Raw genomic sequence first — 22,431 nt, forward strand, 5'->3', positions numbered from 1 at the left:
CAAAGTAGAAATAAAAATAATGGGGTGCAAAGGAGCAAAATAAATAAATAAAAATAAATACAGTAGGGAAAGAGGTAGTTGTTTGGGCTAAATTATAGGTGGGCTATGTACAGGTGCAGTAATCTGTGAGCTGCTCTGACAGTTGGTGTTTAAAGCTAGTGAGGGAGATAAGTGTTTCCAGTTTCAGAGATTTTTGTAGTTCGTTCCAGTCATTGGCAGCAGAGAACTGGAAGGAGAGGCGGCCAAAGGAAGAATTGGTTTTGGGGGTGACCAGAGAGATATACCTGCTGGAGCGCGTGCTATAGGTGGGTGATGCTATGGTGACCAGCGAGCTGAGATAAGGGGGGACTTTACCTAGCAGGGTCTTGTAGATGACATGGAGCCAGTGGGTTTGGCGACGAGTATGATGCGAGGGCCAGCCAACGAGAGCGTACAGGTCGCAATGGTGGGTAGTATATGGGGCTTTTATGGCTAACCCCCGTCGATTTCTACAATTTATCTGGTTATAATCAGATTTTAAACCTAACCTTAAATTAAGACCAAAAAAGAATGTTAGTTTAAATATTTTTTTTACGATACAGACAGTTTTAACTTTGTGGCTGTCTTGTGGAAACCCTAGGGCGATTTGACAGCAGTCTACCTAGCAAATATGGCTGACCAAAACAAAACATCAGCTAAAGTAGAATTCGGCAATGAATTACTAAAGTAAGTGCACAGTTTAAACGCCGTGTCTTTGAATAGGCACCGGGTTAATCGTTTCTTACATAATAGTTTTTGTCAAATAAGTTAGCTAATTTAGTACAGTTTTGTTGTGAAATTAAAGCTGTTATAAAGGTGTTAGCAGCTAGCTAGCTAACCCATTCATAGACGCTAATGTTAACTGCTACGGACAACGCTAGCTAGGCAATCTGAATGTGATTGTCCTGTCTTTATCAGCGCGGTCAAATATTTTTATGTTTTTCTAACCGAGCTAATTAAATGGAAGACCGGCATTTTTGGGGGGTGATTTCTTACCATATATAGTGCGAAAGACGTGTAGCCAGTGCTGAGACCGAGTCAGTTCTTGCAACTTGTTGTGCTTCTGATTCAATGACAGCCCACCTGAGCTGTTCGAAGCCCGCACGCGCAGCCACAAGATCCCGGTGCGCGGGCAGAAGGATTTCATTCCCACAGGGTCGGATCAGCAAAGGGATAGGCTTCAGCAGAGTTTGGACGAGCACTGGAATCTAGTATCTGAGGAGCGAGTGGAGAGGTTGTGAGTAATGGATGGAGGAACCAAGGACGACTAGAGTGGCAGCTACTAGTATAATTAGATAGTGTATGTGTCATCAACTTTAGACTGTTGGTGTGGTTAGATGATTATACCTAGTCCATATGTATTTGCAGCTAAACAAACATTGGTATTACTGTGCTTTACAGCTGGTGGCGTGACTGACTCCTTGTATGTTTTTGTGCCCAGGGGGAACCTGGTGAAGGCAGTGTGGATTCCCAGTGACATGATAGTGGAGCTGCAGTCACCAGCAGTGAGTAATGGTCCATCAGAGAGAGCGAAGGACCTTGTCATGACAAGCTCTCTGCCTCTGCTGATGTCTATTCGAACTCACCAAGAGCTCACCTCTCATTAACATTTAGTATAGGCTAATGTCTAAAGATTTCACATGAAAACTGACATTACATTCATTCTCTGTTCTGCTGTAGGGGAAGTTTTGGCAGACTATGGGGTTTTCTGCCCATGGTAAGCAATGTCTACATCCAGAAGAGGCTCTCTATCTAATGGAGTGTGTAAGTGCATGGGCTCAGCATTGCCAATAAACATGTTAATCAGGGAATTGTTACCAGCTCACACCATTCAGGTTATAATTATCCCTGGTTGGATTGTTGTTCACCTAATAAAGACATTTCCATTAGTTTGATACATGTGGATCCAAATAGGACAAACACAGTTTGTCATTTTTATCTTAGAATTGTTATCCCTTGTGATCCTCAAAATGAATAGGGAAACCTGCAAGTTTTCTACCAAGACCTGCCACTGTCCATCCAAGAGGGTTATGAGAGATTTCTATACTCAAAGACAATGAGTGTACAGCATTACCAGGTATGAGAAAAGACAATATAATACAATTCCAGCAAGTCTAAACTTATGATTTGACGTAACGTGATGATTTTATTTCTTCTAAAGGTATTTGGCCATTTGAAGCGACTTGGTTATGTGGTGAACAGATTTGATCCCAGGTAATTGTCTCCCTCATGGGCATGAACTAGTCTAGATTCTAAGGCCATTCCTTTACTTTAACTTGAACCTTTTCCTTAGTTGCATGCAAGCGACTGTATTTATGATCTGAGGATTGGTGTGGTTCCCTGTAGTTCTGTACCATCGCAGTATGAGAGGCAGTTGAACCTGCCCCAGTCCCGAGACAGCTCAGGAAAACTTTGGAAGAGGAAACGCAGCCACAGCCCCACCTCCACGTGAGTGAGCAGACACAGACATACCCAGTTTATATTTAAACATGGTTTAATCACTCAGTCAACCCACACACCTCAAAGCGATTACTGTCCAATGGGAAACCCTGCCTTTCTGCCTCTTCTAATGTGCTCCAGGCACACAGGAACACAGGAGGGCCCCACTTCTAAGAGAATGGAGGAGGAGAAAGACTGCAACAGAGAGGAAGAGGACAAGAATCCTGACTCTCTTCCAGATCTTTCAGCCCCAGACATTGACGAAATCCAGACAGCATCACACGTTGACCCCACCACTTCAACTGTGGGTGGCCAGGGCAGGAGCTGGTGGTCAAAGAAAGGCTCCCCAGACCCTGACTCTGAGCTGCCAGGTCAGCCCCAGAGCTCCCCTCGCTGGGACTTCAGCTCCATCCCCTTCCCAGACCTGGGCTCCAGATGCTGGCTCCCCAGCAGCCTGACCTCCCCAGACCCCTGCCTGCTGCCCGGGGCTGTGGGGTCAGTGGGGGCCTGCGATGTGGCCCCCTGGCTGCAGAGGCTCAACCTGCGGGAGGTGAGGATGTCCCGGCGTGAGTGGGAGAGAGAGCGGGATAGGGACCGGTACCGGAGGGACATCAACCAGGACAGAGAGGTACGACGTTGCAGGAACTGGGCGGAGTACCAGGAGCTACAGGAGAGAAGGATTCAACGGAGCCGCAGAGATAGGCCAGTACACCTGTGGGAGGGGCCGGTCACACCCCTACATGACCCTGCACAGGTCACTTCAACTGGTAAAACTAATCTGGACTTCATTGCTGTCAATGACAAGTTCATATAAGTTCCAATATCTGTTTACTCTCTGTGATTCATTGTTACATGAACTCATTATCCCATGTGGTTTACCAAAGTTGGATTACATTTTTCATAAGCAGCATCTTGAATGGTTAAATGTCTAAATGGTTTAGACTTTTCTTCCTTCTTGGATGCAGGTGAGCTGCTGGATAAAATCAGTGTGATCAAATCCACACGGCTGCTGGAGGGAACATCCAGGTATTCCTCTTTAGTATCTTATCACGAACCCTGAAGTGGACATGCTAGCTGAGTGTTTCATCCCGGTTAGTGGTAATTGTATCTCCCTGCTCATTCATCATACCATTGATTAAGATGAATGAAATTACAGTTAACGAAAATGTACGCTTAATCCAGTATAAACTAATGTATAGGATTTATTATACAGGAGACAAAATTAACTAATTCTACAGCTCAATGGCAGAGTCATGTCTTAAGTGTAAAACTAATAATGACTCAATAATCCATGCTTTCTGGGAATGCTGTACAATTTTTTGCATCTAAGTTTTTGTATGTGGAGTAAAAATGTCTAAATAATAAGACGAGTGAAACCTTATACTGTGGGTTTGTTAAATATGATTAACATTATGTCCTAGGATGATATATACAATATGACGTAGAGGTGCATTTTATATATTACATCTATGTCTATGCTGCCTGCCTTGTGTTTGACTTTGGGCTTTGTCTTCTCAGTTTGAAAGGTTCAGAGGAGTGGGGAATCTGTTTCAACATTTACCAACCCGACACAGTCGCTGAATTCAAGAAGAGCACTCCTGGAAAACCCTATTCTCGCATGTGTGTGTGCAGGTAAACATCCCAAAACTGTCAGGGGGTGTTTGCATACTTTAAAATCAGTAAAGAAAATACACAAGAAAAGAATACCATTTTCAAAAGAGATGACACAAGACCACCTGCCATCAAAAGTAATCCTAAATGCACTATTATCAAATGCTACTGCACGCTGAATAATGTCTGCTGTCTTCTCCCAGTTTCGATGGTCCAGTGCCTGACTTGTGGACACTGAAAATGCTGGCTTTCCAGAGTGGGGACGTCCCGGTCACCTATGCAGTGGTGGACCACGGGGACATCTCCTTCTACTCCTTCAAGGACTTCCAGATACCCACAGATGTGTCCTTCTGAGGGCCTGACCACAGTAAACAGTCACACGCCCTGGTTTAACTACTGCACCATGCCAGGGCTGCCTGCGGTAATCTGAAACTCTGCAACTGGAACTAATGCCAAAGAAATGAACGAAACGTAATTCTCTTAGTGAATTGATGGACGGCAGTCCTCACACTGTTTGATGCTGTAGTATGCCTTCCTCCTGTGTTGCAGACTTCTATTAGTGGCATATGATCGTCTGCATCTGATTGAAGGTAACCTACATTGTCACCTCTCCAAACAATGTCACCATGTCTTATACCAAGCATGGTTTTGTAACGCCTCTGAAGATTTTGAACCGAATTGGCTCGGTTTTCTTCTGCCTTTATCTCATCACCACCATTGGTTTTCTGGTATTCATATACTGTATCACGAGTGGCTTCACTATGTATGCACTTGGTATAGATGCGGTATGTGTAGATCATACGTATATATCTCAGCCCTTTATTTTTGTCTATCTGCCCATATTTTAGATCCAATCAGCTTTACTGACTGGCCTTTTGTTGTTGTTACCTGACTCCTGTTCTCTTGTTTTTGTTTCAAATTGCTTGTAAAACTCTACAGCTACAGGCCACCATTTATCTTCGCATTGTCTTTGTGGTTGAGTTATTGTTGCATTGTTCTCATGGTTCTTCCTAACAAAACCAATCCCCCCAAACCCAAGTAGTGCCTACCATACACTTCTACTCATTACATAAAGAAAACAACCTTTATTCTACCCTTTATGACATTCTGTCTGAAATCTATGGGACTAGTAAGCCTGTGTAATAACATTTTCTTTCCATTTCCTTTGTGTGGCCTAATCTGAAGATGTAAAGCACATATTCTTCTCTCTTATATAAGTCCACAAACTCAGTGGTGTTAAAACATTGAGATGAGGTTACTGACCACAACCTGCTCCTCTCAGCTCTAACTTACCAGCAAACCCTGTCCATCAGTCCTTCTGTGATGTGCAGTACAATAAATACACTGGATCTCCACCCTTCAGGATCACATTGTCTCTATGTCAATAGGTTAGGAGGAGATTTGATCCATAATAGAAGGACCCTTCCAAGTGCCTTTTGCATCCTTTTGTTATTTTAAGTAGAAATTGTGCACCAATATTGCATTTTAAAATGAAGTGCCCTTAATATAGACCACATGGAGAATTCATTTAATTTGAAGAAAGGCTTGCTAAGGTGCCAAAATTCAGTATCAACCCTGTGCTACTTCTAGGAAGATTTTAACCCACTTTAATCCCCAAATTGTTTTGTTGTTTCCACCATTGTTTTAAAGCCCTAGTTATTTTGTTGCTTTGACGAAGTCATTGCTGAAGATTATGATTTATTTCACATAACAGGTCAACCCTGTTGTGTGAAATGAACTCTCATTTTTACTATGGTGAAACTATTAAACTATTCCTTTTAAAATATTTTCAAAAACATTGAACATATTATAGTCAAATCAGTGTAAAAGCAGGTGAGCTGGTTCTACTCTTTGTCTTTTCTTTGCCATCTTCTGGTGTTTTGTGGTGGAAAACTGAGCGGGTCGAACATAACACGTCACCCTGTTACCCATAGACAGGCTAGACAATTTTTTACAATTTCATTTTTGTGAAGCTTGCATTTAATTGCTACTCCCAGTTTCACCAAACACACTTCCATTCCCGTCGCATGGGGATTTATGGCTGATTTAAAAATACATATTAAACCCTGTTACAGTCCACGTTGTTACTTTATTTAGCCTTTTAATAAGCACTTACTCTAGTAATTTATTTAACTTGTTTAGATGAGAAAACATGTTTTATGAAGTTGAACATGTGCTCTTTATGACAGATTGCTAAAAGGAGGTGAAATCAACAAAATAATTTGACTAAGTTACACTTCTCAAATGGCACTGAATTTGTGGAATGACCCAGAAGGTTTTGGCTTGAACACTCTGTACCTCTGACAATGCCCCTGAGTAAAGTCAACTAGCCATGTGATTGGGCCACACTCACATAATGTTCTCCAACACATATAAAACACAGCCCTCTCCCACTTGGACACCATTCTGCTGGACCTGTGAGCCTAAACATACAGCAATGAGCACTCTGTGGCTTCCGTGTTCACTCCTCTAATTGGTGAGATGTCATTTTTGATTTCTCTCAGCTCCTCTTTCTCCTTGTTTGTCTTTGGCTTCTAAGAAAATAATACATATTTTTGGCACATTATTGAAAATGGAACTTGTTTATGAGTCCCATATTCTACCACGTACGGATAACCCATCCATTGTACTACCATTTGTATCAGTTGTGATCCATGTCTTCTGTAATCTAAGATAGGGTTTACTCTCCTAAGCAGGTGGCGTTTCCACTATGGAGGACTGTTCCTATCATCGTCTTCAGGAACACTTGAGTCTGTCACAGAAAAATGAAAGTACAACAGGTCTGCGGCCTGTGGTGTACTGGACCAATGGTAAGTGTTTGTCTATAAACCCTCTGCCAACATTTTTTTGGGTGAGCTCTGCCCTGAACCTCTGCAACTGAGATATATATACAGTGCCTTGCGAAAGTATTCGGCCCCCTTGAACTTTGCGACCTTTTGCCACATTTCAGGCTTCAAACATAAAAATATAAAACTGTATTTTTTTGAAGAATCAACAACAAGTGGGACACAATCATGAAGTGGAACGACATTTATTTGATATTTCAAACTTTTTTTAACAAATCAAAAACTGAAAAATTGGGCATGCAAAATTATTCAGCCCCCTTTACTTTCAGTGCAGCAAACTCTCTCCAGAAGTGAGGATCTCTGAATGATCCAATGTTGACCTAAATGACTAATTGCACAAATCTGGCCTTTATGGAAGAGTGGCAAGAAGAAAGCCATTTCTTAAAGATATCCATAAAAAGTGTTGTTTAAAGTTTGCCACAAGCCACCTGGGAGACACACCAAACATGTGGAAGAAGGTGCTCTGGTCAGATGAAACCAAAATTGAACTTTTTGGCAACAATGCAAAATGTTATGTTTGGTGTAAAAGCAACACAGCTCATCACCCTGAACACACACACCATCCCCACTGTCAAACATGGTGGTGGCAGCATCATGGTTTGGGCCTGCTTTTCTTCAGCAGGGACAGGGAAGATGGTTCAAATTGATGGTAAGATGGATGGAGCCAAATACAGGACCATTCTGGAAGAAAACCTGATGGAGTCTGCAAAAGACCTGAGACTGGGACGGAGATTTGTCTTCCAACAAGACAATGATCCAAAACATAAAGCAAAATCTGCAATGGAATGGTTCAAAAATAAACATATCCAGGTGTTAGAATGGCCAAGTCAAAGTCCAGACCTGAATCCAATCGAGAATCTGTGGAAATAACTGAAAACTGCTGTTCACAAATGCTCTCCATCCAACCTCACTGAGCTTGAGCTGTTTTGCAAGGAGGAATGGGAAAAAATGTCAGTCTCTCGATGTGCAAAACTGATAGAGACATATCCCAAGCGACTTACAGCTGTAATCGCAGCAAAAGGTGGCACTACAAAGTATTAACTTAAGGGGGCTGAATAATTTTGCACGCCCAATTTTTCAGTTTTTGATTTGTTAAAAAAGTTTGAAATATCCAATAAATGTCGTTCCACGTCATGATTGTGTCCCACTTGTTGTTGATTCTTCACAAAAAAATACAGTTTTATATCTTTATGTTTGAAGCCTGAAATGTGGCAAAAGGTCGCAAAGTTCAAGGGGGCCGAATTCTTTCGCAAGGCACTGTATATATATATATACACACAGTGAGTAAACAGTATACAAATATGATATGTTGATATCAATATTATAGTATATCAACAATTAATATAAAGTATAATAATATATCAATCAATATAAATAATGATATCAATCTGATACCCAACTGTGCAGTTGATAACATGGCAATCATTGGTTGATGCAATGTAGTTGGTCTGGAACGAGACCTGTTTGATGCAACACTTGGAGGATCATCCATACAAGTTGTCTTACAGGAGACCGACATGCTGCGTGTATAAGGAGAGAAGTATTTCCATTTTTGTTCAGTAATATGTATTATGACTACGTAATCTATACAGTGCCTTCAGAAAGTATTCACACCCCTTGACTTTCTACATTTTGTTGTGTTACAAAGTGGAATTAAAATGGATTTTTCATTTTTTTTGTCAACAATCTACACAAAATACTTTGTCAGTGGAAGAACAATTATAATATTGGTAAAAACTTTGAGAAAGAAAACACTAATATATCTTGGTTAGATACAGATTCAACCCCCTGAGTTTAGAATTACCTTTGGCAGCGATTACAGCTGTGCGTCTTTCTTGGTAAGTCTAAGAGGTTTCCACGCCTGGATTGTGCAAAATTAGCCCATTTATTATTTTCAAAATCTCTCAAACTCTCAAATTAGTTGTTGACCATTGCTAGACAACCATTTTCAGGTGTTTCCATAGATTTAAGTAGATTTCAGTCAACTGTAACTCGGCCACTTAGGAACATTCAGTGTCTTCTTGGCCTTGTGTTTTAGGTTATTGTCCTGCTGAAAGGTGAATTCATCTCCCAGTGTCTGGTGGAAAGCCGACTGAACCAGATTTTCCTCCAGGATTTTGCTTGTGCCTAGCTCCGTTTTTATTTTTTCATCCTGAAAAAACTACCCAGTTAACAACTTCAAGCATACCCATAACATGATGCAGCCACTGCTATGCTTGAAAATATGGAGAGTGGTACTCAGTAATGTATTGGATTTGCTCCAAACATAACACTTTGTATTCAGGACAAAAAGTGAATTGCTTTGCCCACATGGTTTGCAGTTCTATTTTAGTGCTTTGTTGTAAATCCCTGATCGGTTTCCTTGCTCTCCGGCAATTGAGTTAGGAAGGACGCCTGTATCTTTGTAGTGACTGGGTGTATTGATACACCATCCAAACTTTAATTATTAACTTCACCATGCTCAAGGGATATTCAATCTCTGCTTTTGAAAAAAAATGTTTACCCATCTACCAATAGGTGCCCTTCTTTGGGAGGTGTTTGAAAACCTCCCTAGTCTTTGAGTTTATTTTATTTTTACAGGGACAGTGCACATTAATCAACGTTTCAGTAAAAGTGCCGGTTTTAGCCAGCCGGCTAATTTTCAACCTCAGTCCCTGGGCAGGTTATTAAAAACAATTACAATATAGACAATCATTGAGCAGTGAGCACACGCAGAGCAACAAAGGACAAGCAAGACATAGCATACAGACAGAGCAACATAGGAAAAGCAAGACGTAGCATACAGACAGAGCAACATAGAACAAAAAGCAGCCAGACAAAATTCATAAAAGCAACAGTGTTTCCACACCTCACAAGCTACAGACAACATGGAAAGCGGCAATACACAGGGATTATGTTCACAAATCTGATTGACCTTCAGCCATGTCTTCATGCATTTTGTGAAAGTGTGATATGTGGTGCACTTATGTGTGTTGTCTGGCAGTGTATTCCAGACATGGGAAGCTCTCACAGAGAAAGCGGATTTACTAAAGGTGCTTTTCCTTAAGGGAACTATACAGTCACCTCATGGCAGACCTGGTGGATCTGCTGCCATATGTATGGGTTTTCTGTTTAACAAAAATACTGAGTGGCGGGGGAGCCAGGCCATTTAGGATCTTGAATACAAGACATGCGTCGGTGTATTGAACAAGATTTTCCCAACTCAGGAGCTCATGCTTTCTGAGGATGTAACAGTAATGATGGCCATTAGGCTTCCTATCAAGCACTTTGAGAGCCTGTTTGTAGACAGACTGAATAGGTTTTAATGTTGTACAGCAAGCTTGGGCCCAACTAGCCAAGCAGTATGTTAAGTGGGGAAGTATCATAGATTTGAAGTACAGTTTTGCTACCTCTGTAGTCAAACAATTTCCTATAAATCGGAAATTAGCTAGGTTGAATTTGGTTATCTAAATTACTCTTTTCACATGCTTTTTAAAAGAGAGGTTGGAATCAAGTATGATGCCAAGGTACTTAAAATCAGATACCACCTGGAGCTTCTCCCCTGACACACAGACATCTGGCTCAGTAGCATCTGTTGCCCTCTGTGAAGAACATGCAAACAGTTTTTTTCAAATTGAGATGCAAACACGAGTCACTGAGTCACTTCGTAACCTGGACCATTACAGTAGTGAGTTCTTGTGCAGCTTGTTGTTTGCTCTTTGCATGCACATATATCACTATCATCAGTATACATTTGAACTTCAGACCCAGTACAGACAGAAGAAAGATCATTAATGTACAGGCTGAACAGGAGGGGCCCCAGTATTGACCCTTGGGGCATGCCCACATCATATCTAAGAGTGGGCGACAGCTCATTGCTCACTCTGACACACTGAGTTCTGCCTTCAAGGTATGATTTCATCCATCTCAAGGCATCGGGGGAAAAGTTGAACTTGGACAATTTTGTGATGAGAATCTCATGGTTAACAGTATCAAAAGCCTTCCTTAGGTCCAGAAACACAGCCCCAACAACTCCCCCATTACGCCCCCATTATCCATCTTGGACATCACATTTTCCAGAAGAAAGCAGTTGGCCGTTCCTGTGGAGTGTTTCGCTCTGAAGCCAAACTGCATGGAGTGTAATGTGAAGGGGCTGTTGTTGAGGTGGGTAATCAGTTGTTCTGCTACACACTTTTCAACAACCTTTGACACCACAGGTAGTATACTAATGGGCCTGTAGTTACTCAGGTCAGTAGGGTCGCCCGATTTAAAGATGGATGTTATTATGGCCGGCTTCCATACCCTTGGAAACAACCACAGACAAATAGATGTGTTGGTGACATTCCAGTTAATTCCCTTAATTGCATTTTCAAAATAGTTTTATTCACTCTTAGGTATTCTTAGTTGATCTGGCTTTCTAACAGTAGAGAGGTTAAACCTGCTCTTAGACAGCTTTCTGGCTATAAGTGTCAGATTATAATCAGATAGCTCAGTAACCATATTGAATGATTTAGTCACTCTGGTTTATTACTTAACACAATCAATCTGTGTTTTAGAGCAACAAGTCACCCTGGTTGGCCCTTTTTAACTAGCTGTGTAAGGTCAAAGGTATTAGTGATCCGTTTGAGGATTTCCTACAAGACTTGTCTTCATAATTAATATTAAAATCTCCCATTAAGATGACCTCTTTCCCAAAATCACCTTCCCTAAGCATGTTATTAAACTGATCAAAAACACACTTTTGGTGGAAGGTGGCCTATACTTTCCAATAAGGGTAAAAGACATTTGGGGAGACAGTGTAACATTCAGGCCAATACATTCTACTTCATTATGACATGACCACTCAATTTGTTTACATTGAATATGTTCTTTAATGTAAATCATCACACCCCCTCCTCTTCCTTCAATCCTGTCTCTCCTGAAAACATTGTAGCCAGGCACAATCAAAGCAGCATATGGAGAGTGTTTATGGAGCCATGTCTCTGAGAGGCAGAGGAAGTCAAGGTTGGAGTCTGAGTAGATGTTGAATTGTATCACTTTTTGGAATGACACTACGAATGTTCAAGTGCCCCCCTAGTAGTCCCTTGGGCTTAGCTCGTGGGTCCCAAGATGACTCGAGAGTAATTGACACATTGAAAAAAGTTACATTTTTGACTGGGTTTAGGCCGTTTTGATTAGGGGCAGTTCGGTTCGGTAGCGCAATTAACAATCCCTCCCGTCTGCACTGGATGCGGGGAACTAATTAAACATCTTGCGTACCAGAAACAGAGTCAGGGATCGCATATAACGACTTGGGTATGTTTGAAGAGTCAAAATCTATCTTGGAGCCGGGCGAGTCGAGAGAAACCATGGGACCATAGCACTCACCTACTTCCACAGCGGCGACGATCAGTGGACGAGGCCATCCACTGCTTTCCACTCCATTATTCAGAACATTATGGTATGCTGTGTACTGTCCGCTCCCGTGGAACGGTGAACCAATGTGTTTGGTGTTGATATTCTCCTGCAGTAGATTTATTGTGTCATCCCAGCAAGGAGGCACTGAGATTATCAGTAGAGCAGCTACATAACTGACAATCATGGCCAAGTACTGGAGATAAAACACATAATTGCGCTTTAAGTCTTTGCTTGAGTTACTTAGCTGGGGTCGGCGTACACCTGATGTTTTAGATCAAATAACAGCATTTGTATGAGAAGCGGCACCACCCTGTCTTCCGTCCGCCATTATCCTGTTAAGGTTAGGAGATAGATGTCATCGCGTGATGTGGTTGAATCTGTGTTTGAAATTCACTGCTAGAAAGATAATTATATGTGTGGGGTTCAGAGATGAGGTAGTCATTCTAAAATCATGTTAAACACTATTATTGCACACAGTGTTATGCTGGTGAATGAGGACCCAAAAGCGACTTAACGAAAACAGAGTCTTTATTCCAGTATTTGACAAAAGTGATAATCCTGGATATATCAAGGTGAAAACAAAACAGGAAAACTGAAATCCACTCGTCAGTAGAGAGGACTGACTGGAGACTCGACCATAGACTGCAGGTTGCTTCGGGAAGGCACCGGCCGTAGCAGACCTAGACACCTGCTCACACGCAGCATCTGAAGAAGGTAAAACACGACAGGGCGAGACAAGGACACAGAACAGCGAACATCATACAAGGATCCGACAAGGACAGAAGCGGAAAACAGAGGGAGAAATAGTGGCTCTAATCAGAGGGCAAAATAGGGGACAGGTGTGAAAAGAGTAAATAAGGTAGTTAGGAGAATGAGGAACAGCTGGGAGCAGGAATGGAACGATAGGGAGAGAGAGAGAGCGAGAGAGGGAGAGAGGGAGGGATAGAAAGAGGGAAAGAACCTAATAAGACCAGCAGAGGGAAACGAATAGAAGGGAAGCACAGAGACAAGACATGATAACCAATGACAAAACATGACACACAGAGTGAGTCCATGCTTATTATGTGACTGGTTGAGCACATTTATATTCCTGAATTTATTTAGGCTTGCTATAACACAGGGGTTGAATACTTAATGACTCAAGACACTTCAGCCTTTCATTTGTAAAATAATAATAATTGAAAAACATAATTCCACTTTTACATTATGGGATGTTGTGTGTAGGCCAATCTGAAGTTAAGTTAATACTTGCTTTGAACAAATATTACAAATAAATAGCAAAACTTCGTATTTTCCTACCCTTTAATACTGCAATGTTGCCCCGAGTCAACAAATTACATTGTAGGCTAGGGGTACAAAATATTATGATTGGATTATAATTTGTAAGCCCCAAACCTCATAAAACAAGAGCTAAAAAATGTTTTGGATGAAAAACAAAAAGGCATGTAGTATATGGTACTGTGGTGTTTATAGCTTAATCTGGTTATTTCAATAATGTCAGCAGTTTGTTAGGGAGTGTGCAATTGCATTTCTGTTAGTACATATACATGGTACACTCTTAGAAAAAAAGTGCTATCTAAAAGGGTTCTTTGGCTGTCCCAATAGGAGAACCCTTTGAAGAACCCTTTTTGGTTTCAGGTAGAACCATTTCCTCAGAGGGTTCCATGTAGAGCCCTTGTCACATGTAGAGCCCTTTCCACTGGAACCAAAAATGGTTCTGCTATGGAGACAGCCAAAGAACCCTTTTGGAACCCTTTTTTTTCTAAGAGTGTATGCATTACTACCACCACTTATAGGTAACTGCCACACTTGAGTAAATGAGGAATACAAAGTATTTTGAAAGCAGGTGCTTCCACACAGGTGTGGTTCCTGAGTTTTGGGTCCTTCATAGTAGCTGAAGAGGTCCATCAGCCATTCCTTGGGCTACAATACCTGTTTTGCCAATTGGCCTAGACCCCTTTTACTGCCGATACGGAGCCCCGCCGATCCTTCACAACTGGTCTACCGACGTAATCCGTCTGAGGGGGTTTTCAACAATCTCCTCCATCGCGACTTCCCCTGAATTGCCCGTCTGCTAGCCGTTTAGAGCATATCGGACTGTTAGTTGAAGAGGTCCATCAGCCAATTTTCTTGGGCTACAATACCTATTTTGCCAATTGGCCTGAACCCTTTTATTACACAGAGCCCTGCCGATCCATCGCGACTGGTCTGCCGACGTAACCGCCCGAGGGGGCTACAACTGATTCTTCCGTCCCGACGTCCCCCTAAGGCACTTCTGCTAGCCCCGGCTAGCTGTCTGAATCGCCGTGTCTCCAACCCGCCTAGCTCCATGATCACTCGGCTACGCATGCCTCTCCCTAATGTCAATATGCCTTGTCCATTGATGTTTTGGTTAGTGACTATTGTCTTATTTCACTGTAGAGCCTCCAGCCTTGCTCAATATGCCTTAGAAAACCCTTTTGTTCCACCTCCCACACATGCAGTGACCTGGTTTAAATGGTGTCTTTAGAGACAATACCTCTCTCATCGTCACTCAATGCCTATGTTTACTTTCACTGTATTCACAATCTACCATAACCTTGTCTGTACATTATGCCTTGAATCTATTCTTCCGTGCCCAGAAACCTGCTCCTTTTACTCTGTTCCGAACGCAATGGAGAAAATCAATTCTTATAGGCTTTAGCTGTACACTTATACTACTCCTCCTGTTCCTCTGGTGATGTAGAGGTTAATCCAGAACCTGCAGGGCCTAGCTCCACTCCCATTCCCCAGGCGCTCTCATTTGTTGACTTCTGTAACCGTAAAAGCCTTGGTTTCATGCATATTAATATTAGAAGCCTCCTCCCTAAGTTTGTTTCATTCACTGCTTTAGCACACTCTGCCAACCCAGATGTCCTAGCCATGTCTGAATCCTGGCTTAGAAAGGCCACCAAAAACCCTGACATTTTCATCCCTATCTACAACATTTTCAGACAAGATAGAACTGCAAAAGGGGGCGGAGTTGCAATCTACTGTCATACTATCCAGGTCTGTGCCCAAACAATTTGATTTCTACTTTTAAAAATACACCTTTCCAGAAACAAGTCTCTCTCTGTTGCCACTTACTATAGACCACCACCTGCACCCAGTTGTGCCCTGGAAACCATATGTGAATTGATTGCCACCCATCTATCTTCAGAGCTTGTGCTGTTAGGTGACAAAAACTGGGACATGCTTAACACACCGGCCGTCCTACAATCTAAAATAGATGCCCTCAATCTCACACAAATTATCAATGAACCTACCAGTTACAACCCCAAATATGTAAACATGGGCACCCTCATAGATATTATCCTAACCAACCTGCCCTCCAAACACACCTCTGCTGTCTTCAACCAGGATCTCAGCGATCACTGCCTTCTTTGCCTGCATCCGTAATGGGTCTGCGGTCAAACGACCACCCCTCATCACTGTCAAACGCTCCCTAAAACACTTCAGCGAGCAGACCTTTCTAATCGACCTGGCCCGGGTATCCTGAAAGGATATTGACCTCATTCCGTCAGTAGAGGATGCCTGGTTATTCTATAAAAGTGCTTTCCTCACCATCTTAAATAAGCATGCCCCATTCATTTAAAAAAAAAAACAGGAACAGATATAGCCCTTGGTTCACTCCAGACCTGACTACCCTTGACCAGCACAAAAACATTATGTGGCGTACTGCATTAGCATCAAATAGCCCCCGCGATATGCAACTTTTCAGGGAAATTAGGAACCAATATACACAGGCAGATTAGCTTTTTCAAACAGAAATTTGCATCCTGTAGCACAAATTCCAAAAGGTTCTGGGACACTAAAGTCCATGGAGAATAAGAGCACCTCCTCCAAGCTGCTCACTGCACTGAGGCTAGGAAACACTCACCACCGATAAATCCACCAGAATTGAGAATTTCAATAAGCATTTTTCTACGGCTGGCCATGCTTCCCACCTGGCTACCCCTACCCCGGTCAACAGTCCTGCACCCCCCACAGCAAATTCACCAAGCCTCCCCCATTTCTTCTTCATCCAAACAAATCCAGATAGCTGATGTTCTGAAAGAGCTGCAAAATCTGGACCCCTACAAATCAGCCGGGGTAGACAATCTGTACCCTCTCTTTCTAAAATGAAATGCCGCAATTGATGCAACTCCTATTACTATCCTGTTCAACCTCTCCTTTGTATCGTCTGAAATCCCCAAAGATTGGAATTATGCCGCGGTCATCCCCCTCTTTAAAGGGGGAAACACTTAGACCCAATCTGTTACAGACGTATATCTATCCTACCCTGCCTTTCTAAGGTCTTCGAAGGCCAAATTAACAAACAGATCACCGACCATTTTGAATCCCGCCATACCTTCTCCACTATGCAATCTGGTTTCTGAGCTGGTAATGGGTGCACCTCAGCCATGCTCAAGGTCCTAAACAATATCATAACCGCTGTCGATATAAGACAATACTGTGCAGCCGTATTCATCGACCTGGCCAAGGCTTTTGACTCTGTCAATCACCACATTCTTATCAGCAGACTCAAAAGCCTTGGTTTCTCAAATGACTGCCTCGCCTGGTTCACCAACTACTTCTCAGACAAACTTCAGTGTGTCAAATTGGAGGACCTGTTGTCCGGACCTCTGGCAGATCTTATAACATCTGGATAGGTATTTTGCGTATCAGCTAACCACATCATGGTCGCGTTCCTCTGCTCACACGTTGTATGAAACAACCAATGGTTGCATGCCATTGCTACAACATATGATGTGGTTAGTTGATATGTAAAATGCCTATCCAGGTGTTGTAAGATCTGCAAGGAGTCAGCAATGCCTGGGCAGAGGAACACACCCAATATATTATAGCAATCTGGTGCCAAATCTCACGTAACTATTGGTTGATGCATGCAACGTCTGAGCAGGGCAACGCATCCAGTGCATACAAAAAAAGATGCCATTACTATAGCCAAAGCCAGTACAGTATTGTAATATTTGTGTTGTGGAGAAATGACCAGGCAGGAGACAGGAGTACAGTTAGTTTTCATTTAGTCAAAAACCCCTCGTGCTCTACAGTTCCCGGCACCCTAGTGCGCATGTGCATTTCCTATTAGGTGTTGTAACGTAACACTGCCGTAATACATTACTGCTTAGTAACAGCATAGTAACTAATATAAACAGATGTAGATCCCAGATACTACATGTATGAAGATAGAAATCCCTTACCATGCTTGATCAGACTTGTAGGCGATGTCATGGCAACATTAGCTGGCTAAACTGATGCCCAGAAACAAGTCATCAGGTCTAACCAATTATCTATATGAATCTTTATCTACATAAAGATTGATGATGCTATGTATTGGCCATTGAGAGGCTTTGAAGCCACCTGTCAGCCATATTGGCACTCCCCAATAGGAGCAGTCCTCCATAGGGATGAATGGAATTCTACAGTATTTACATTCAATGTTTCAAGGACAAAATTAAATGTTTTCAAGTATTTAACATTAGTCTTCTCTTAAAAAGTATACATTAAGGACATTTATAAACAGTACCGATCGAAGGTTCGGCCACCTACTCATTCCATTAAAATAAACTATTTTCTACATTGTAGAATAATAGTGAAGACATCAGCACTATGGAATAACGCATGGAATCATGTAGTAACCAAAAAAGTGTTAAACAAATCTAAATATATTTTATATTTGAGTTTCTTCAAAGTAGCCACACTTTGCCTTGATGACAGCTTGGCACACTTGGCATTCTCTCAACCAGCTTCACTTGGAATGCTTTTCCAAAGTCTTGAAGGAGTTCTCACATAAGCTGAGCACTTGTTGGCTGCATCTCAGTGCTAGAGGCGTCACTACAGACCCTGGTTCGATTCCGGGCTGTATCACAACCGGCCGTGATTGGGAGTCCCATAAGGGGGTGCACAATTGGCCCAGCATTGTTAGGGTTTGGCTGAGGTAGGCCGTCATTGTAAATAGGAATTTGTCTTAACTGACTTGCCTAGTAAAATAAATAAATATCAATAATATTCATGCAATTACAGAATACAGATAATCTTATACCTGAATCATGTCCTCTAGGAGGATATCTGTCTATGCTATTGTGTAGAACCATATTAAAGTCTCCCCCAAATATCAGCTTTGCAGTAGGAAAATGATCTTGGAGTGAATCTGTATTCTCTTTTAGGTCTTCCAAAAGTTTTTTAAATTTGCATTTCTTGAGTTATAACCATAAGTATTACAAAGTAAGAACTGTTTACCAGCAGTTTCAATTACTAAAAATACCCAGTGACCTCTTGTATGAGTTTTAGTTGTTAATACAACAACAACAAATGCCCATGCTGAAGATGTCTATATCGGTCCACTAATACAGGCCTAGTAAAAGCCCAGTGCACTAGTTTTGTGAAAACATTTGAACTAACTGTATTTGAGTGTTTACCAGCATTTATAACCTGAGTCAGATAATTATCTGTACAAAACAGTTAATATGATAATACTTGTGGAATATAAAAATACTTGCTTGATATATGTTTTCCAGTTTATTTAAATACTTTGCAAATGCATCTTATTTCATACTTTTCCCCCGTGGGTATAGAACCCACAAATCTAGCATTGTAAGTGCCATGCTTTACCAACTGAGCCACATTATCACATAATCACAAACCACTTGATGTCTCAATGTACTCAATTACTGTATTGTGCATTGTTTTTCTTCATGGGGATGGGAAGTCTTCAGTTACAAACCTAGATGACCAGCTGCACAATACGGTAATCAAATCAAATCAAATCAAATCAAATCAAATCAAATTTATTTATATAGCCCTTCGTACATCAGCTGATATCTCAAAGTGCTGTACAGAAACCCAGCCTAAAACCCCAAACAGCAAACAATGCAGGTGTAAAAGCACGGTGGCTAGGAAAAACTCCCTAGAAAGGCCAAAACCTAGGAAGAAACCTAGAGAGGAACCGGGCTATGTGGGGTGGCCAGTCCTCTTCTGGCTGTGCCGGGTAGAGATTATAACAGAACATGACCAAGATGTTCAAATGTTCATAAATGACCAGCATGGTCAAATAATAATAAGGCAGAACAGTTGAAACTGGAGCAGCAGCACAGTCAGGTGGACTGGGGACAGCAAGGAGCCATCATGTCAGGTAGTCCTGGGGCACGGTCCTAGGGCTCAGGTCCTCCGAGAGAGAGAAAGAAAGAAAGAGAGAATTAGAGAGAGCATATGTGGGGTGGCCAGTCCTCTTCTGGCTGTGCCGGGTGGAGATTATAACAGAACGTGGCCAAGATGTTCAAATGTTCATAAATGACCAGCATGGTTGAATAATAGTAAGGCAGAACAGTTGAAACTGGAGCAGGAGCATGGCCAGGTGGACTGGGGACAGCAAGGAGTCCTCATGTCAGGTAGTCCTGAGACATGGTCCTAGGGCCCAGGCCAGTTGAAACTGGAGCAGCAGCATGGCCAGGTGGACTGGGGACAGCAAGGAGTCATCATGTCAGGTAGTCCTGGGGCATGGTCCTAGGGCTCAGGTCCTCCGAGAGAGAGAAAGAAAGAGAGAAGGAGAGAATTAGAGAACGCACACTTAGATTCACACAGGACACCTGAATAGGACAGGAGAAGTACTCCAGATAAACAAACTGACCCCAGCCCCCCGACACAAACTACTGCAGCATAAATACTGGAGGCTGAGACAGGAGGGGTCAGGAGACACTGTGGCCCCATCCGAGGACACCCCCGGACAGGGCCAAACAGGAAGGATATAACCCCACCCATGTAATGCACATTTACATATGGATTTGTTGGCTCTTTCTATATTTCCAGAAGACCTTTGACACTGTAAGCCATACTGTTTTTTTATACCCTCCACAAAATTTGGACATTTCTTTAATGAACTCAATAAGAACTCTATACAATGGAGGTAATAGCGCTCTAAAACATGCCAATAGTACATCACCTAAATTTGAAGTCAACAAAAGAGTGAGGCAAGGTTGCCCAATAGTCCATTCCTCTACCTCTTGACAGCTCAGTTTTTACATCTACTAGTATCCCAGAATTAATTTACAGGTATTAAGATAGATAGATGAAAGAGAAATTAAGATATCCCAATTGGCAGATGATACCACTATTTCTTTTAAACCATTTGGAAGTTCCTCTAGCCTTTAATGTAATCATAACTTTTTCAAAGATCTCATATTTAAATCTGAATTTGAAAAAGTGTGACATTCTAGCATTGAAAGGTACTGATATCACTGAAGCTGGCAGTATTCCAATCAGACACAAACTTATTTAGAGATAACAATTACAAAAGAAAAGGAGAGAAGAACATTAATCTTTGCCCCTATGTCTCAGCTATAAAAAAATAAGTTTAACTCATGGTTAGGCAGAGATTTGTCCATTCAAGGAAGAGTTTTGCTGACTAAGGCTTGTCTAGAGCCTCTTATGCGTTCTCTTGTCTTTATTTATTTTATTTTTATTTCACCTTTATTTAACCAGGTAGGCAAATTGAGAACAAGTTCTCATTTACAATTGCGACCTGGCCAAGATAAAGCAAAGCAGTTTGACAGATACAACAACACAGAGTTATACATGGAGTAAAACAAACATACAGTCAATAATACAGTATAAACAAGTCTATATACAATGTGAGCAAATGAGGTGAGAAGGGAGGTAAAGGCAAAAAAGGCCATGGTGGCAAAGTAAATACAATATAGCAAGTAAAATACTGGAATGGTAGTTTTGCAATGGAAGAATGTGCAAAGTAGAAATAAAAATAATGGGGTGCAAAGGAGAAAAATAAATAAATTAAATACAGTTGGGAAAGAGGTAGTTGTTTGGGCTAAATTATAGGTGGGCTATGTACAGGTGCAGTAATCTGTGAGCTGCTCTGACAGTTGGTGCTTAAAGCTAGTGAGGGAGATAAGTGTTTCCAGTTTCAGAGATTTTTGTAGTTCGTTCCAGTCATTGGCAGCAGAGAACTGGAAGGAGAGGCGGCCAAAGAAATAATTGGTGTTTTTTGGGGCGGGGGGGGGGTCTTAATAGTCCCAAATCTATTTGCTCCCAATTAGATGGAAAAATAAACCTCACAAAGGGAAAAATATGTTCTTACAAACAGCGTGTTTAGTTTAGTTAATTTTTTTATTTTTACAGGGACAGTGCACATTAATCAACGTTTCAGTAACAGTGATGGTTTTAGCCAGCCGGCTAATTTTCAACCGCAGTCCCTGGGCAGGTTATTAAAAACAATTACAATATAGACAATAGCAGCATAGAACAAGCAGAACATAGCAACATAGGACAAGCAAGACAGCATACAGACAGAGCAACATAGGACAAGCAAGACGTAGCATACAGACAGAGCAACATAGAACAAAAAGCAGCAAGACATGAGGATGGTCATGTTGGACTTTACTACTTTTAACCAATTCTTAAAAATGTATTGGATAAAGCATTACTTTAAAGACCCAAACAGCTTTGGGTTTACAATACCAAATCTTACTTTCAATACATTTGGTGGTTTAAGTTTCCTTTTGCAGTGTCCTTATGCAGTTGACAAAATGTCCTGTTAAACTGGCTGATTTCCACAAACAAATGCTTAATTGTTGGTCCCTTTTATACAAACACCCCCCCCCACATAAGTATGTTATATGGAATAGTCTTGTCATAAAATATAAAAACAAGTCACTGTTTTTGGAACATTTGTTAAGGAAGGACATTTTACTTGTGGGCCAGCTGCTCAACTCCAATGGACATCTGTATATGTACAATCACTTTTTGAGAATGTATCAGCTCCCTGTCTCACCAAAGGAATATGAAATGGTGTGAAAAGCAATACCAGATGGTGATCGAACACTTTTGAAACAAACTAGGGTCCATACAGATCCATCACTTGTAAATTCAACCATAGTAAATATGATCAGTTTCTCAATCATTGATCAAAATGTCAATAATGAATTCATTAGAGAAGCTTTTTATTTTATATAGCAAAATGTTGGTGGGACTTGCAATGTGTTGTAAATTGGCCAAAATAACTCATATTACCCCTCCAATGAAAGTATTTGTAATCATATTATACATGTTGATGAGAAATGTCAATCTGGGACAGAATCACTTGGGCATTTGTATTCCAATGTGTGTA

At 41.5% G+C, this 22,431-nt stretch overlaps 1 protein-coding gene across 7 annotated transcripts; it reads left to right on the forward strand.

Annotated features, from left to right (window-relative positions):
• The first annotated feature begins 241 nt into the window (after window positions 1-241).
• Window positions 242-5,029, forward strand: LOC124015646 (tRNA-splicing endonuclease subunit Sen54-like). Of its 7 annotated transcripts, XR_006835202.1 has the most exons (12): window positions 454-705; window positions 1,097-1,255; window positions 1,460-1,523; window positions 1,699-1,782; window positions 1,997-2,095; window positions 2,180-2,232; window positions 2,365-2,466; window positions 2,599-3,224; window positions 3,423-3,483; window positions 3,976-4,089; window positions 4,272-4,489; window positions 4,618-5,029. XR_006835202.1 is itself a non-coding variant. In XM_046331018.1 (11 exons), the coding sequence occupies exons 3-11, from the start codon at window positions 1,497-1,499 to the stop codon at window positions 4,420-4,422; spliced, it is 1,317 nt and encodes a 438-aa protein (XP_046186974.1). In that variant the 5' UTR covers window positions 242-305; window positions 1,097-1,255; window positions 1,460-1,496; the 3' UTR covers window positions 4,423-5,029. The 7 variants fall into 7 exon arrangements, 5 of the variants coding, with proteins under 5 accessions (XP_046186974.1, XP_046186975.1, XP_046186976.1 ...); XM_046331018.1 differs by lacking the exon at window positions 454-705 and adding an exon at window positions 242-305 and having other exon boundaries at window positions 4,272-5,029; XM_046331019.1 differs by lacking the exon at window positions 454-705 and adding an exon at window positions 386-445 and having other exon boundaries at window positions 1,097-1,318; window positions 4,272-5,029.
• The last annotated feature ends 17,402 nt before the right edge of the window (window positions 5,030-22,431 follow it).

The sequence above is a fragment of the Oncorhynchus gorbuscha genome, linkage group LG26 (assembly GCF_021184085.1).
Source record: "Oncorhynchus gorbuscha isolate QuinsamMale2020 ecotype Even-year linkage group LG26, OgorEven_v1.0, whole genome shotgun sequence".
NCBI lineage: Eukaryota > Metazoa > Chordata > Actinopteri > Salmoniformes > Salmonidae > Oncorhynchus > Oncorhynchus gorbuscha.